Raw genomic sequence first — 17,928 nt, forward strand, 5'->3', positions numbered from 1 at the left:
TTTGTGATTACCTGGCAATCAAATCCTCCTCGTTTCATCACAGCCCATCTCTACGTTAGCCTCTCAGAGACATGTCTCTATTAAATCTGGGTGTCACATGACGGAGACCATTTTACAAGCTTCATCTCGTCACGCCTCAACCAAAAATCTATTAATTGGCTTCAGACTGTACAGAAGTCAGCTGCCTGGCTTTTAACAAGGTCCCAGAGAAGTGATCACATCACGCCTCCTTGCATTGGCTCCCAGTATGTTTTTAGAATTAATTTAAAGATCTAACTGATGACTTTTAAGGCTCTTCATGGCCTTTATCATGCTATATATCTGACCTCATGCTCAGGTCTTGCGCGGCAGAAGACTAGAGGTGACAGAGCATTCGCAGTCAGAGCTTTGAAACTATGGCATGAGCTTGTTTTTAGTTGCTTGATTTCCCTTTACTCTCAGAAATCAGAAATAGTTTTGATGATCTTCATGTTGTAAAGTTGTTGCCCTGCGTGAAGCACTTTGTAAAGTGGGTTTATAAAAGTGCCTTTAACATTTATTGTGACGTGCTGAAACACTCCTATTGTGTTTTTGTCTTTCTTTCCTTGGATGAGTCAATAAATGTAAAGTTATCCACTACATTGGGATATTTTTAGTGCAGCGTGGAGTGAGATGGCAGAAAATCAACAGTCTTAAACGTCAAGAGAAAGGTCAGACGCTGGAGTCCATCGCTCAAAATCAAAGAGCAAAGGCTTATTTCTAAACTTAACATTTTGCTCTGACGTTCAACAGTCACAGGCAGAAATCCACTGCAGATACAATTTATACACTGATGACAGCACCAGCAATGAGACTGCTGTATCCCATTTCCATTCTACAAACTACTACAGTGTGTACTCTCTAGTAATTACCACAGTATGCTGTTTTTGCAGTCAGTATACAGTCACCATCCAACAAATCAATGTAGTTTGTACTGACAAAATGAGACTTGCAGTGTAAAACTGTGACTCTTAAATGCCAGTGCCGATTTAACTTCAACAAAGAGAAAACAAATGTTTTTCCAGGTCTTCTTGAAGCTACCTTTATCGTCAATTTTTTTTCCAGCTGTCAGCAGCTTCTCAATTTCCTTTCATGCAGTCCATGAGTTATGTTTTCCATTAACAATGCACCAAAAATCAACTTCATGTATCCTACATACTAACATCTACTGAGTACAATTAATTCAATTATTTATTAGTATGTAGAAAGGAATTAGGACACATCTATTCTGTAGTTTGGTCGAGTGCATGGGTGCTGTTCAGAGACGTTTGTTCTTTTATACTTGTGTGGATTTTAAATGTGTGTTTTCTTTTGCATTTCAAACCTGCTTCCCCACAGGAGTTTGAGAAACCAATCAGCTTACTTGATGTTGTTGAGTTTTGGGAGGTTACATTTACCACACCCCTCTCTGGGAAAACAGAGAAGAAGTTTATGTGTATCTTTAAAACAGCGTAATTCTCTCTTAACATCAGCTCCAGCAGCTTTCTTTTGCTTATTCGGACGATAAAATGAAAAAGAAACGTCATAATTTTAACAGAGCAATAAGAATAATCATTTTGTTAGCATTTAGCTCACTACAGCTACCTTAAGGCTCTGTAACTGATGCTGCATTCACATTATGTCATCTGGACGGGGAAATCTTCTGTTATTTCAACTGGGTAGCACACAGGTGTTATTCTAAGACGGTTAGCCCCATTGCTAGCCTTGTCATCCACTCATCTGCTAGTTATACCTGCTTATTCTTTGCAGGACATGTCACCCATCTATCAGAAAGCTAGCCCTGTAATCACCAGATAAATGAAAAATAAGCCCAGATGTTTTTACAGCACAAAAAGTTAACTATTTGTAGTGGTTCATTAAAGGTTCAGTGTGTATTATTTAGGAGGATATCAATATATATACATAACTATGTTTTCAGTGGTGTATAAAGTCCTTACATAATGACTTGTTATGTTTTTATAACCTTAAAATGAGCCATTTCTATTTTTATTTTATTTTTCCCTCTACAGAAGCCCAAACAGGACAAATGGCTCTACAGAGCGCGTTTCATCACTATGTTGACTAGTACGAAAAACAAGCATACGTAGTAGTAGTAGTAGTAGTAGTAGTAGTAGTCGTCTGGTTTATTAGAAGTAAGAAGAGTTGCGTAATTTGGACAAATGGAGCACCACACATATTCGGCACATGAGTCAACAGAGTGTGTCGGCCGCTGAGGTTCCTCCTGAATGCTTGCAAAGGGAGGGATGAGCGGTGAGTGATGGTGCATTCATGTAGTGTTGGAATAATCAGATTTTTCCCTCCTCCTTAAATCTTTATTGCAAAACAGGAATAAAATGTACATGGGACATAAAGAAGTATATAGAACAGTATACAAGTATATAAGAGGACACAAATAATAACAAATTTGCCAGGGGTAGTCTATATTTTATAAAGATTTTAAAAGACGACCATATGTTGACAGTTTTTACAGCCTTTTTGTTGTTAGATTTAGAAATTAAATTGATGTAATAACAACCTCATGGAGAAAAAGTTTTTTACTGCTACAGTTGCCATTAGAATTAATACATTTATTATAAAGTACTTATTTCGTCCGAGGAGCAAGTGAATGCACAGAGAGCCATTTGTTGCAATTCGCAACCCTCATCATTAGATGTCACTAGAACGTACACACTGAACCTTTAAGCATATATATCAGAGTTTATTCAGCTATAACTTATGACGATGGCCATAAGCCCATACTTCTGACTTGAAAAAGGAGCCCGCTTGTAATTATGTCTGTATGGTATGATGTGAATATGGCACATTTGTCGTTACTAAATGCTAACTTAGTTTTATCTTATTAAAATGACCAGGTGCTTAAATTTTACTACTCTGCTAAACTAGTAGAAATACTCATTTAATATATTAAGTTTGAATAAGATCTTGTCTCAACCTTTTTAGAAAGACTGATGGAAGAAACTTTTTATTGGCAAAACAGAGGTTAGCTTTAAAAAAAGTCATGCGGGTCATCAGCTTAATAACCTCTTGAGAGCAGCAAGTCCACATCTGTCTTCAAAGTCATTCAGGGAGAAGTAGGAAATCACCAACTGAAGTGGAAGCTCTCAGGGGGGAAAATGTAAATTTCAACAAGGAAAAAAAAATCCTGCATTTATTATCACAGATTGAAGATATCTGAGAGTGTACAATGATGGGTTTGCCCTTTAAAGTCACAAAGCACAGTTTAAATTTCCAACATGCTTTAAACTGAGCAAATCATTGGTTTAAAATGCAAAACAGGAGCATCAACTGATTTCTGCGGAGGGAAACGAGCCCAGCTGTGTATCCCCGCCACGATTCCGCTGGCTGCACACCTGAGGCTCATTTTAAGCAGGATTGCATCTGATGACGATAATTAGCCATCGTTTTTTCAGATGAATCAGTGCTTGGAGTGTATCGACAGGGTGATGAAATTGCTGGAGGTTTGGCTTTAAGAAAGATCGTGTTTTATTGTTTTTGTTTCTTAAATCTTCCTGGAATTGTACCGCATTTCATTCTTGCTTTGAGTGTGCAGGTGATGAGGCATGAAAACTGCTTTCGCCTGACAACTTTTCACTTGGAAAATGGGATAGTCGACCCTTCATGAGTCAATTTCTTTGCTTCTTTTGTATGTTTTAAAACAACATCTGTAAGGGCAAGACTGCATGATGGGGCGGGGGATACAGAGACGGGTGGTGACTCTGCAAGGGGTGAAATGCTGCTGCTAGCGGATAAGGACCAGGGGCATCCAGGAGAGAGATGGGGGATGAGGCGTAGAACGGAGGGGGAGGAGGAGGAGGAGGAGGGGGGGGTGGAGGAGCAGGAGGTGGATTAAGAGTGAGAGGAGAGATGTGGGGAGAAAGAGGGGAGAAGATGGGGGTATGAGTGGACAGGGAGGTGTGGCGGAGGCGGGAGGAGGGAGAGGTGATGCTGGATGATAGTGCGATGGAAGGAAAAAGTGGAAGAGGAGGAGAGGGAAGGCTGGAGAAGGAGAGGAGCGTGGAGGGGATGCAATGCGGAGGGAGGGCGTGAGGAAAGTAAGGCCTCTTCTCTGGGTATAGATGTTCAAAATCTATCGCCTTCCTTCTCTCCCTGTCCTCCTTTTCTTTCTCCTTTCTCCTCACCCACTCCTTCTCCCACTCTTCTTGCTTCTCCTTTACCCGTTTCCTCGCCATCTGTTCCTCCTCCTCCTCCTCCTTTCTCTCCTTCTCAACATCTCTTTCCTCTTCTCTCTGCTCCGTCTGTACACTCATGAGTGCAACAGTTTCCGTTGCATTTGTGGCGCTACTCTTATCGACAACATTACCACAATGATTACAATCAGTGACATGATTACTGTTAAAATAATCACACTGCGCACTGTCAATATCATCACAGCCGTTTCCGTGTCTTTGATCAATACCACTGCAGGTTTTATAATCAATAACTGAATGAGAGAGGTCCCTTTTGTGTTGAATGTGACACTGCAGTTTGGTTGTATCCTCCTCACTGTGACCACTTTTGTTATCTGTATGGTTGTAAATGAAATTGTGATAACATGTGTCATTTGTTTTACAGTTACAGCGATCACCACGCTTGTCCGTTTTGTCAGTAGTGTTGCTGATATCAGAGTCAGTGGATATTTTGACACTCTTTGTCTGCTTGTTTGTGCATTGACAGTGGTCAGCATGTGTTTCGTTAGTGCTACAGGTAAAGAAGTCTTTTGAAAGTAAATCCACAGGCGTGTCTTCGATGTTACAGGTGGGTTTGTCACTCTCGTTAGCTGTGTGAAGTTTATCCACATGATCAGGAGATTGATTGTCATCTTCGTTGCCGTCATGATTCATCAAAGTACTGCTACAGCTCGGATTGTGTTTTTTATTACCCTGGTTGTGGTCACCTGGTGTGTTACAGTCACTGAGAGGTTTCTCAGTCAAGCACTTCCTCCTGTCCTCGCCTCCGGAAGGATCAGAGACAAATTGACTGTAGACATCAGCACTGCAATTGCCACTTTTACTGTCATCACAGTGGCAGCAGTTATTCAGTTTGTCAGTTGTGTTGCAACTAAATGTTCCCTCACTGTTATTGGATTTATGGCACAGACAGTGTTTTGGCCTGCAAATACAGTGGCAGTCAGTGTTTTTCTCACTCCTGCTGCCGACTGGACCACACTCAGTTGTGCTGCACCCCAGGTAGTCGTCCACAAGTGTCCCAGTCTTGTTGCTCTTGAGTTTAAGCGCCATTGTGGGTTTCTGCATACAAGGGGCCTCATCTATGCTGAGGTCGGTAGTCAACCCAACACAAGCTCTTTCCTGTCTCTGTGTACTCAAAACACAGACGACTCTCCTGCCTTGTCTCCTTCCCCTTTTCCGTTTCTTCCTCGGTATTTCCCCAGCCTCTGGCAATCCCCTCTTCCTCTGGTCGGCTGTTACTGCTCTCTTTGACATCACATCTTTTGAAATCACTTCGCCAGGGAGGCTCATGTCTGCGCGGGCTGATCTAATTCTCGGTTGTGTTTCTGTCTGTTGTCCAGAACAGTGTGAGGCCAAGCCTAACACTGGATTGCAGTGTCCTGCAGATGTTGTTTGTCTTTGACTACACGCTGTTTCTCTAAAGGGAGCAGGGACAAGGCTAATCGCTGGATCACATGCTGTTTCTCTCTGAGGTGTAGGAACAAGACAAACTTCTGGCTTACATGCTGCGTCTTGACTGGGCAAGGAAATGCCGCTAATCACTAGGTTACACACGTTTTCTTTAGCATCCTGAACTCTTATCTCTGTCTTCCTCAGATTCCTTTGCTGCTCATCTCTCCGCCCGGCCTCCTTCCCTGCTTGTGTATTTTTGTGTATCTCCCCCGTCTCTCTGTCATTCTGAGCAGGGTCGGGCGTAATTGCAGGACAGCATGGCATCTCTATAACAGTACCAGGGACGGGGCTAATCACTGAGTTACATGCTGCACCCCTGCAGAGGAGCTTTCTGAGCCCCTGGCCCCACCCGGAGGCTGATTGCTGGGATTGATGCAGGCTGGCCTCCCTTTTCACCTGCAGACACAGCTGGTTACACCGATTACAGCGATTCACAGGAAGATTACTTAATAGCTCTCCTCTCTTCTCGTCATTTCTACCTGCCCTCTCTTGCTCTGTCTCATCTCGTCTTATCCTTTTCTCCTCTGCCCTCATCCTCTTTTCTCTCCCTCCTACCAGCCGATGCGCTCCAAGATTACTTAATAGTCCTTTTTCTCTCCTCTCTGCTTTTTCTGTGCCCTCTCTTTGCAACCTCTCTTCTCCTCTCCCTTCAGACATCAGATTCTCAGAAAGGCTACTTATTATCCTTCTTCCCCTGTCTGGGTCTTTCCTGTTTGTCTCTTCTCCTCTTTTCCTCCTCCCCCTCTTCCTCATTCCTCTCCTCACCCCTCCCCTCCTCTTCCTCCTCCTCCTCCTCCCCGTTTTTTGAAGGCCTAGCGTCGGTGCAAGGTGGCATTCTGTGGAAATGGGAACGAATTTTAAAGCACTTTCATCACGGCAGGCGCAGCGGTCCGGAACTGCGTTGCCGCCGCTACAATGGGCTACAAGTTCCATAGGATTTCCTGCCTGTCCTCCTCCATCCTCTTCTTCCCTTTCATCTATCTTTACCTCCCTTCCTCTCTCCATAACTTCCTGCCTCTGTTGGCAGCCAGGTTGTTTGATCACAGACGGCTTTATTCCCTCCCACCCTTCTTCCAGCCCTCCTTTCTTTTCCTCACCCCCTTCCTTGGTCCTGTTATGAGCTCTGAAGTCATACAGAAGAGGGTTGATGCTGTAGGAGATGGAGGGCGATGTCTTGGTGTAGCTGACCATCTCTGATGGCCAGAGAAGAACCCTGCCACCGTCTCGGTTCAGGACACGACAAAACGGCTCTTTGGGACGACATGGAGGCAAATAACTTGATTCTTTAGTCCAGTTTGATGGAGAGCTGTTTAAATCTTTGGGCTGTGTTTGGATTGAAGACTCTTTGGTCTCATTTGAAATACCGGAAATCGATTTCTGAGGTTGATTTGTAGCAGGACATAGCAGATCTTTCAATTCTTGGGTAGGATTTAATACTGTCACATTGTCCACATTGTTATGGGTTTCGGCCTCACTATCTCTGCATGCTGAATCTTTAGCCACAACTGTGCTTACACTGCCAGAAATCTGTCCTGGTATCCCGCTGTTTAAATAAAGATGAGCTCCAGTCCCAATTTCATTGCCGACTTGGGCTCCAGTCCCATTGTCGTTACATGAGGAGATCTGGGCTCCATTCCCACTGTTAACAGAGTCCTCAACTCTGATCACATTGCGATTACATAAAGAAACCTGGGCTCCTGTCCCCCTCTCAGTAGACATATTGGCTCCAACCTCAGAGTGCTGGATTGCAGTTTTACTGTCCACACTGCGCTGGTTTCCAGTGTCCCAGTGTTCCACACCTACACTGTCCACGTCTGCAGATACTGGAGATTTGATCTGCTGATCTTTAGCCCCCAGATCTTTAGCTCTTTCTTGCGCCGTCACACCTTCTTGTTTCCCTGACAAGTCAGAGCCTCGGCCGCCTTGGATGAAGACGGCAGCTGATTGGTGGAGAAGGACACAGCTCCTTTTGGGCAGCGAGAAGGACACAGGACGGACTCTGCTGGGGAAGGATTGGACGACTGAGGCGCCCAATGCTCTGCTACTGTTGATGCTGATGTCAGTCGTGTTAGTAATGGCGGTGGTGGTGATTTTCTTACTGAAGCTGGTCATGGTGGTTTTGTTGAAAATGGATCCATTAGTGGTGGTATTACTGGCAGTTGTTGGGATGTTATTGGGAGTAATGGGGTTGGTTAAATAATGATGAGCCCAAGGGATCTTGTTAAAGTGGCTGGTTTTGGTGGAAGAGTGGATATTTGTGTTGATATCAGTGCTCATGATGTTGTTGGTAGTGGTACTGGACTTAATGGCCGCGGCTGTCAGGTCATTGTAGTCCATTTGGGTCTTGTTGAGGATGCAGGATTCAGCAGTTGTAGTTGTAGTGTTGTTCGTGTCCATTTGGCCATATGCCCATTGTGTGTTGCTCAGGAGTCTGGTTTCCAGTGCAGGGTCCAGCGGTAGGAAGGGCTGAATCAGCGGGGTTTGAGGCTCTAGATGGAGGGGAGAACAGAAAGGATTACAGCAGCTGACACTGTGTTACATTTAGATGCAAAACATAGCAGGATTATCTGCCTAACCTGACTATAAAAAAATGATTTTGAAGGGATACATGTAGAGGAATAGCATACATTTTTAAGATTCCCCATACAGTAAGCTCCTTATGCATTTATTCAGTGTTCTGGCTCTTCACCATTACTCTTTTGTTGCATATAACACATCTGAATGTGATGCGTGTAGGATGGACTTGGGAAAAAACATTACCACTGACATGAATGTGTGATAGAAATGGGAAAAAATTAAGATTAAAGGTTTTATTCTAACATGTAATATCCATTTTTGTATATCCATTTTGGAGCACATGCTGCCAGACATTCATCTGTGTATACATCAGTGTGGCAGATGATTCAGACCGTTATTTCTTGAGTGAAGGTTTTAGGATGACTCATAACTTTAAAAGTGATGTATAACACACAAGAAACCCATTCAAATGAATTACCCTTCCAATACAAAATGTGCAAATACATTTACAACTTTAAATGCAGTTTTCGAACTGGGGTAAAACTTGAACTGAATACGTAATTGATATATTTTCAGAAAAGACAATTGATTGTTCTCTGAAACAACAGGAATGCTGCCGCCAAATTTCATGTTATGCTTTCTTTATTTGTAAAAATCTATCCTGCACCCTAAAATCGCCTTGAGATGGACTGAAGGGAGTTGATTTCACCTCCTGAATCAGAACAAATTCAGACTGAATGACAAACTTAACTGGAAAAAATTACTTTAAACTCATTCTTTAAAGTTTATATTCACACACTGACTTTTATACACACTCAATTGCCAGTTTATTAGAACACGTAACCTAAAGGAATGCAATCCAATACAACAGCCCTGATATGTCCTACGTAAATGCTCAGTTTTTGTTGAAACTGTTTTAGAGAGATGTTGAGAGAGATGGTCAGTTTGGAGGCTGAAGTTGTTTTGTACTGAGAGGTGAATATTATATTATAGTCTTCCAGTCATTGATATAAATGGGGTGAACAAAATACAGACTGCATTAGTTTAAGCTAGGTATACCTAATAATGTAGCTACCGAGTGCAGTTAAACTTTGCATGTCTTAGTTTGAAAAGTAATATCTCACTAAAAAAGTATAAATTAAATTAATTTAAATTAAATTAAAGCATAGTAGAAAAAGTGGTGTTGGTGCATTTGAGCTCTGCAGCAATACATGTGAATCTTCTAATGCAGTCAGACCAGAATGTGGCCTAGCAAAATCTTTTGCACATCCTTGTAAAATAGGCAGGGTTGGAAGCTTGGTAACTTACAGTAGTGACTGTTTTGAAGCAGGTCATTTTTTTATTATTTTAGAAATCTCATGATGTCTTACAAAGCATTGTTTATTGAAGCCCATCCAGGGAGCCAGGTAACAGCATACAGTGTGCAGACACAGTGTAATACCAAACCGAATCTGAAGAATCCCTCTGGGTCCACAATATTTTTCTCTCCGGTATCCTGTAGTGTCTCTGGTCTTTCCCTGCAAGGTCATTTTTAACTGGCCTAAATCTGAACAGGCAATCTACTAGATGTTAGACTCAAATGCATTACCTAAGTCACGTTGAAATCTGGAGGTCTCATGTATTGCTTTCTAAGCGGAGACAGTGACTCTGTAAACATACGACATTCCAAATAAACGCAATTATCTACCGGCTTTGAGCCTGAACTACATTGTCTCCCTATCACCCAGCTGTCATCACCCTGACGGGTTAGAGGGGTAGTTCTACCTAACCTGTTACTCTAATTAAGCCTACCAAGAAAATTCCCCCTAGTGACCCGTCATACTTTCAGTCACTTACTGGGCAACAAGTTAACACAGGTAAACTGGATTTATACCTAATGCAAAGCAGTAAAGGTGGTCAGTGGACAGTAGATACTGATGGCATCGGTTTTGTAGGTTAGGCCTAGAGGGATGAATCATACGTGACCAGGATAGGTTCTACTTTAAGTATATTCCCCATACTAATGGTGTTTTAACGCTTTCATCCACTTTGTTATATAAAGCAACGAGGGAAGGTTCCCCTTGTCTCATTACTTACTAGAAAGTGCTTTTGCTGTGCAGTGACCGTGTGTATGTTCCAGCTCATAAGGAAGAACAATCATTGTGGTGTGCAGGGGATTAGCAGTGGAGATGGCTTTGCTAGACACTTTCTTCAACTTAAATGTTGTTTGGGGTGATGATGGCGCAATGAATAAGACTATGCCTTTGGTGTGAGAGACCCGGGTTCAGTTGCTCCAGAGGCGTGTGACTCTGACATGTATAGCAATTGTAAGTCGCTTTGGATAAAAGCGTCAGGAGGAGTTACATGTTAGGGATGGGCATTTCAAGGGAAAATAATAATCGCTCTCACAGCGCTGTAGACAACTGAACGTGCCACATACCTATTTTACTGACACCAGGAAGTGACACATTACTACCAGGACCTTCATAATAGCAAAGAAAAAATATATTTTAATAGAAGAGATTGATAGAACATAACCCACAACAAATATTAAGGAACTGTATTTGTGTTATCCAGTCCTGTCTCATGACTGACGCCAAACCATGCTGCATCTCTTTTATGGTGAGGTTTACACTCCAGCAGAGCGGGGTTATATAAGTAGAGTAGAGGACCCAACTAATACGATAGCTTTCTTTAGTCTGGAGTCTCTGGCTCTATATTCACTGAAAGGTCAACACTGTCGAGACAGTTTGCGGTTGGTCAATGGCAGAAATTTGTGTGACTAAGTTCACCAAAGTTGAACTCTGTGCTGATTTATCCACTCAGCCTAGCAATTCCATTTAAATCTATTGATTTCAGACATTCTGCTACTGTGACTGAGCCTCTAGAGCAATTCTTCATTCATATGTGTATAATTGCCCAGTAAATGTTCCTCTTATGTTCTTCCCTAAACCTCTCATCTCTGTGCATCTGTTAATTTCTTTTCCAAAGTCTGCTGTTAATAAAGATATTCTGTGTTACTGCAGCAGACCACAATCTGTATAATCCCTCAGTATCAGGAGTGATATCTCCATCACCAAAACCAAACACGTGCTCATTAAGTATTTAAGCAGCCGAGTACATGCCTTTATAAGCAGATAAGAGTTCTTACTTGTTCCCAGCGTGGTGCTGCTTGTATGGATGTCAGCCCAGTTCTGTACAAAGTCTGGCCTGGTCTGGTTTGCTGGTTCGACTGCCACTGTGGTGGACCTGAACATGGGACCAGAACCTGGAGCACTGAGGAGAGGAGAGGGGGAAAGAGGAGAGGAGGATCAATGAAAGGATAGTGAGGATAGGATGAAAGGAAAGAAGTGAAGGGCAACAAATTAAAAGGAAAGGAGGAAGAAAAGGGTGACAGGAGAGGAGGAAACAAGGAGACAAGTGATGAAAAGAATGTGAGGAATAAAGAGGAGAGGAAAGGTTGAAAGGAAACAAATGAAAATGAGAGGAAACAAGGAGACAAGTGGTGAGAAGGGAGAGAGCAGAGTAGAGCTGAAATCCAGCTGAAAATCAATTTGACCATGCTTTTCCTCTCCGTCCCTTTGTGCCAGGAGCCAAACTGCATTGTTGCAAATCTGAAAATGGCAGTGACAGCCGATACTGACATTACTTTCTGTATAGCGAGTGGGTTCAGCGGCACGACATTATTGGTCAGAAAAACTTTATAGCCATGATGATTATCCCCATTAAGCACAGCAAGATGCATTTTATTGGTTGCTGTGCCAACGCTTGTTGTAACGAGGCAGCTAGTTACTGATCTCTCTTTTCCTCTGTGTTTTATTTTTACTCATGTACAATACTGTGAAACAAACATGTCAGTGTTAAGTGTTTTTAAATATATGAAGACCTAAATTTGGCTCAGCGGTCAGTAAGTATAGACCTACATTAAAAATTCTAACTTTCATGCATGGATTTAAAAGTCGTGGATGTTTGATCGTGTCTTCAGGGACTATTTCCTGGCAGAGCCCTACGTTCTTTTTCATGTGGGCGTCTTCAGGTTGTGACTTGCAGCTCTGAACTAACATTTTGCATTCATGTGCTATCGTATACATATTTTGAGAAAACACATTCTCTGTTTGGTAGCTCGCCAGATGAACTCTCATCATAACTTGTTTTCAGCAAGAAGCAGCCAAATCCACATCATCTGTTTCTAGACCTCTGTTTTTGTTTATCATTTGTCTTACTGGGTTTCTTTTTCTCTCTTTTTTTTTAAGACAAACAGAACGTGAGCGCAACACTGTTTGGCAGCCCACTTGAAAGTCCCGGATGCCGGAGCGTCCAACCAGCACATGAACACACAGAGAGCAGCATTTCCACACAGCTGTAAAATAACACAGCATTAATGCTATTAGTTACACGTCTGCTTATCCTACTATGAGTCAAGTTAAAATGTCTGCTGTGGAAAAGGAATTTCTGGCACAACTTCACCTACTTCCAAGGTGCATTGGGGAAGCGAAATTGCTTAAATAGGTCAAAACTCCAGCAACACTTGTAGTATAAAAAATACAACTTTATTGTGAGAATGACTCTAATGAGAAACCAAACACCCTGACACAGAAACAGAGTGCATGACACAGACTTATAGATTTTTTTAAATAATAATAAACAGTTGTCCGTGCCTACATACACATCCAGCAGATACAGAGCAACATGAATTAATTTGGAGCTGTGTTTCAATCCAGCTGATGAATTTAAATCTGTTTTAAGTCTCCACCAACCCCTGAAGGAAATATTTGTCTCTTTAACTGCTAAATGCACCAATATCTTCACCAGCTACTCTTTAACAGTGTCTGTCTGATGTTTGGTGCAGGGCAGGGCAGGTAGCGAACAGTGGATTTGTCAGAGGTATTTTTGATGAAAACAGCTGCCAGCTGCAGCTGGAAACGGAGTTAATGAGAGCGGTGAGAATAAACCATATAAGTTAACGACCATAAAACCAAAACAAAGCTGATGGGAGATGAGTCAGGCGGTAATGTGTCACTTTCAGATTATGCATTTAATCTATTTTTAAAAATAAAAATGTTGATTGATGAAAAATTTTCTGAAAAACCAAGACATTCACAGTGAAAGATTATCCAGCAAAGAACATTTAATCCTCTTGTAAATGTACTGAAATTTATCCTTAAAGTAGATTATTTTAAATAATTATTTTTATGTCAAGCTGCATGAAATATCAATAAAGTAATATTACGTTTACGAAAGTGACACAGCAGAGCTTATTTAACAGTTACAACACTTAAATATAGTCCGTCTGGTCCTTTCAGTTAGCGTGTAGAGGTGCATGTTACTCACCACTCTCCTGTCCTCCTCTCTTCATGCTTGTGGAGCCTCCTCAGCGCTCTCTCCTCTCTCTGCTCCTCCCTGCGTCTCCTCTGCCTCCTGTAGGCCAACGCTCTGTAAAACTCCCTTTGTTTCAGCTCCTTGAGGCGCTGGAGGATGAGCACATGGATTATCATGATTATTAGTAGTGGTCGTAGTAGAAATGATAGTAGCAGCAGTAGTGGTATTATTTTAACATGGAGAATTGAGAAGTTAGTTAAACATTAAAATTATGTTTGTCTAAATAAGTTGATCACGCAGCATTTAGTTTCTGTGTATGTATGTGCGTCTGTTCATTCCGCAATTCTTTATCTGCTCTGTGTGTAAGTATAACAATGTATGTGTGTGTGTGTGTGTGTGTGTGTGTGTTTTTATGCGAGCTTACTAAGTCAGCCAGTGTCAGCTTTAGTACAGTCCAGACCAGCTTAATTCACTTACTGAGCTCTGTCTGCAAGCTGTCTGCAAGCCGGAGATACTGATACTGTGTGCGTGTGTGTGTGTGTGTGTGTGTGTGTCACAAATAATATTAATAATATACCGGTGGGTTCATATCACAGACAGACAGATGACAACAGACAGACAGACAGCGAGGCGGGCAGAGAAACCGACAAATAGATAAACAGACTAAAATAGACCGACAGATAAAAGGCAGAGGCAGACAGACAGACCGTTACAAACATGGAGAGGGACAGAGAGACAGGCAGGAAGACAGATGAAGCATGGTTTTTCTTTAAAGCAGTGTAGTGTAGCCTCAGCATTTCATAGAGGTGTACATACAGTGTGAGGCGGACAGGGGAAATTACAAGAAAACCTCACATAAGACTGCAATCCAGTGCAAAAACTGTTCGAACACCAGAAAAATAGCCATAGAGTCAAATCACTGCCAAAAGTGGACACTGTAAGCTTCTTTAAGTTTTGAAACATGTAGATTTTTTCTTACAATACTCCATCTTATATTTCTGAATGTTTTATCACTCTTCCAAGCCCTCAGATAATCAAACCAATCCCTTTAAGCCGTTACACACTTTTGTATTAAAACAAAAGGTGATCATGCATTTTCAGTGGTGGCCCCAAGACTGTGAAATTAAGTTAATTTGATTATCAAATCGTCCCCACCACTGAGACTTTAAAGTCTCGTCTTAAAATGCATTTTTCTTCTTTGCCGTTTGAGTCTGTTTAGGGACAATCTTGCTTATCTGTCTTGTTTTTCTATTTTTTGTTGTATGTATATACATAAATTGATTGGCCTGTTTTTATTTATCTGTTTTTTATTGTATAACTTTGTTTGGCACTTGAGTCAACTTGTGCTTTATAAATAAGACTTGACTTGACGTATAGAATAAAAACGTAAGACATTTTTAATGTTGCGTGAAAGTTAAAAGGCTTTAGGGAACACATTTCATTTTAGGTTGTGCTATGGATATAGTGCTGCATGACCTTTCAGGAAGGTCTTTAAAATGTAATTTTACATGTTCTTCTGTTGTTATAACATGGCCACTAAGAATAATTGCTTGACCACATGACTACGGTTTCCCCTGCTTGTTGGGGTGGTAAAGTAAAATGTATTACAAGGTTGGAAAAGACTCAAAGTCTCTATTTAAAGGCTGTATTCCTCCAAACTAAACAATAACTATGGTACAAACAAGATAATAAGGGGAATAATAATCCCATGCAAAAATAACCAATTACCTTGAAAATGAGATACTAGTATGTGTTAGTTGGAAACTGCTTCAACAGCATTGGTGAATTCTATTTAAGATGCTGAATTTTTCAAATGTGAAAGATCATCCAGTGCTCACATACAGTATAAAAGGCCCTCCCACATAAATTGTTTTACTAATTTTTTTGCAGGGTTACTGTAACGTTTGTATAGTATTTCATGTGGGGCTGTTTGTGTTATGAACAATTAAACACATACATAATGACAAATTATTATAGGATCACACATACTCATTATTATATATAAGGATTATCGTTATCAGAGCAAAATATTTGGACATCTCTCCTTTTGAGTCATCCATTTGGTTTTCCAATTAGATTAATTTTGTTGTTAATACATGTGATAGAAGGTCTGGTGGTTTAAGGGCCCCTGCTGCATGTGGCCGGCTCGGCCTGTGCTCAGTGAGACTGTTTGGTAACTGTTTCTGAAGATTTTTTTCCTTCTGTTGATGTTGCTATGTGGTGAAAATGTAATTGACCAACCAGGGGCCAGATTCATGTCTAAAAGCACAAAGACAGAAATATGCATATGTTCTTTTGTCAGCTTTATAAAGATCCTGTGTACGCAAGTTTCTGTCATACCAATCCCAATCATCATGGAAGTAGGCATGAGCTCATTTCCACTCCCACAGTTAGCCATAAATAGATGTCGTAACGCCCTAAACATTTGCATATCAATATTTCCGCCTGCTCAACCTCTCATTATACCTGTCAATGAGAACAACAGCAAAGATGTGCAGTTTTACCAACTGTGTCGCACTGGCGAGGTTCTCTAACAGCACTAGCAGCTGTCATTACACACAGCTGTGACTGTTTAAAAGGCGTTCATCAGTAACTTATCAGCGGCAATATCTCAATCTTTATTATTTAACATCAGAAAGATGATCAATGATTTATTTCTTGACCTCAGAAAATAAGATTAAGGTTATTAACATGAGAAATATTTCCTCTAATGTAAATAAAAATGAGGAAATTAAGTTTATTAAATGCGACTACGGCGTATGCACAGTCTTTGTGTAGACACATAGTTTATAAATCTGGCCCCAATGAACATGAAGTACAATTGTTTACCAAAGTTGTATAAATTGTTGAGGTGATGAGGTTAATTGGTACTGGTGAGATGAGGACAGGTGCGATGCGGCAAACCCACTCTATCTTTCCCATTAAGAGAGTACCACCAAACACATTAAATGCTTCTTCTTCCTTTTTTTGTTGCAGATTTAGTGTTTCCACTGTAACATCTGATACAAAGGACATTCCTTTAGTATAATGACAGTGACCCTTGGTTCTTTTACACATTGAATGTGGAATGAACAGTGACTTGGAGATTAAAGCACCAAGGGGAGGGGACTATGTATAAAAATGGCCACAGCTTCTACACAGTTCATCTAGTGTAGATGTAAACACTCTCTAAATAGAGCTGAGAGTCAGCACTTTAAGCTTAAAGCCATTGTTTCCTTTCAGATCCATAGTAATGAATACAGAGCTAGCACAGCAAATAATGTGTCACCTTCCTACTACTTACAGATCTCACTGAATAAATTATATATTCAATTAGAAAAGCACACAGCCTCTTTAAGCTGCATAATGTAGGATAAACTGTGCATGGCTGTTTTTCTCTGTTTGACTCTTTGCATCTGTCACATCACAACAGTGCCATTGACATAGTCTCTCTGCAAACCACTTAATTTCCCAAAGAAGATGGGACCGTGACTGACCATGAACCAAAAGACGGGCAGCTTAGCTCTGTGTGTGCAGGCTGGAGAATATTACTGCTAGAAAATCCATTTCCTGCAAGTGTTGCAGTCTCCAACAATATGCCCTAAATGCTCTGCATCCTCAAGTAAACCTAATAACTCTGACACACAGCTAACTGTGAAAAATATTATGCCTCTTTCATCGCTTGCAAGAGAACAAATGATAATTGCAGCAAATACATTCCTCCCAGCATCTATAATTTTGTAAACACCCAAACAGCTGCAAGTTCTCAGTCGCCTTCCCCCACACCCAACTATGGAAGAACAAACTATTTTTACATAAGACTGAAAAAAGAAAAATGATGAAAGAGAAGGAAGAAGGTCATTTTTAGGTAATGTATTATTGATATCCTGTGTGTTATTATGTAATCAGATAATATGTACAAGGGATTTTAACCTAGAATGATGCCCCAGATAACTGCTGATTCTGCTTACCCCAACATACTTTTCCTTGTAAATCTCACTGCTTTCTTTGATAGCTCGGATCTAATATTCTGCTGAACTGGGTAGAATCAATACTTGATTGTCACTGGTGCTCCACCTACTCAAGTCCTTCCTCACAGCTACACAACAGTTTGTTTACATTAGCAGCTTTAGGTCTCTCACATCCCCTCTTCCCCAATGGTGTCCTCCAGGGCTCAGTTATTGGACCATTACTGTTCTTACAGTCTCCCTCTTGCACATATGATCTGTTGACATGGCCTCAATTTTCACTGCTATGCAGATGACACACAACTCTAGATACACACCAAGCCTCGAACACTCCACCACCATCCAACCTGACAGAGTGCTTAAAGGATATTAATGCTTGGATGACCTGCAATTACGTTGAACTTAATCAGGATAAATCTAAGGCTTTCCCCATTACCTCTCCAACCACACTCTCCACCAAAAGTCTCATCTAAAATTGAGTGTCCCTGGTTTTATTTCATCCTCTGAGG

The 17,928-nt window shown here is 41.2% G+C and overlaps 1 protein-coding gene across 1 annotated transcript in view; it reads right to left on the minus strand.

The window, feature by feature from the left end:
* Positions 1-333: 333 nt before the first annotated feature.
* The window catches only part of LOC119913366, a 70,984-nt gene continuing 53,389 nt past the window's right edge, over positions 334-17,928 (minus strand). The window contains exons 3-6 of the mRNA XM_038732779.1: positions 13,485-13,621; positions 11,305-11,429; positions 3,925-8,146; positions 334-355 (exon numbers count right to left, since the gene is read on the minus strand). Coding sequence (XP_038588707.1) covers positions 334-355; positions 3,925-8,146; positions 11,305-11,429; positions 13,485-13,621 — 4,506 coding nt within the window. The remainder of the gene's footprint in view (positions 356-3,924; positions 8,147-11,304; positions 11,430-13,484; positions 13,622-17,928) is intronic.

This window comes from Micropterus salmoides, unplaced genomic scaffold (genome assembly GCF_014851395.1).
Source record: "Micropterus salmoides isolate LMB-PRFRI ecotype aquatic unplaced genomic scaffold, ASM1485139v1 Ms_hic_scaffold_2, whole genome shotgun sequence".
In the NCBI taxonomy this organism is placed as follows: domain Eukaryota; kingdom Metazoa; phylum Chordata; class Actinopteri; order Centrarchiformes; family Centrarchidae; genus Micropterus; species Micropterus salmoides.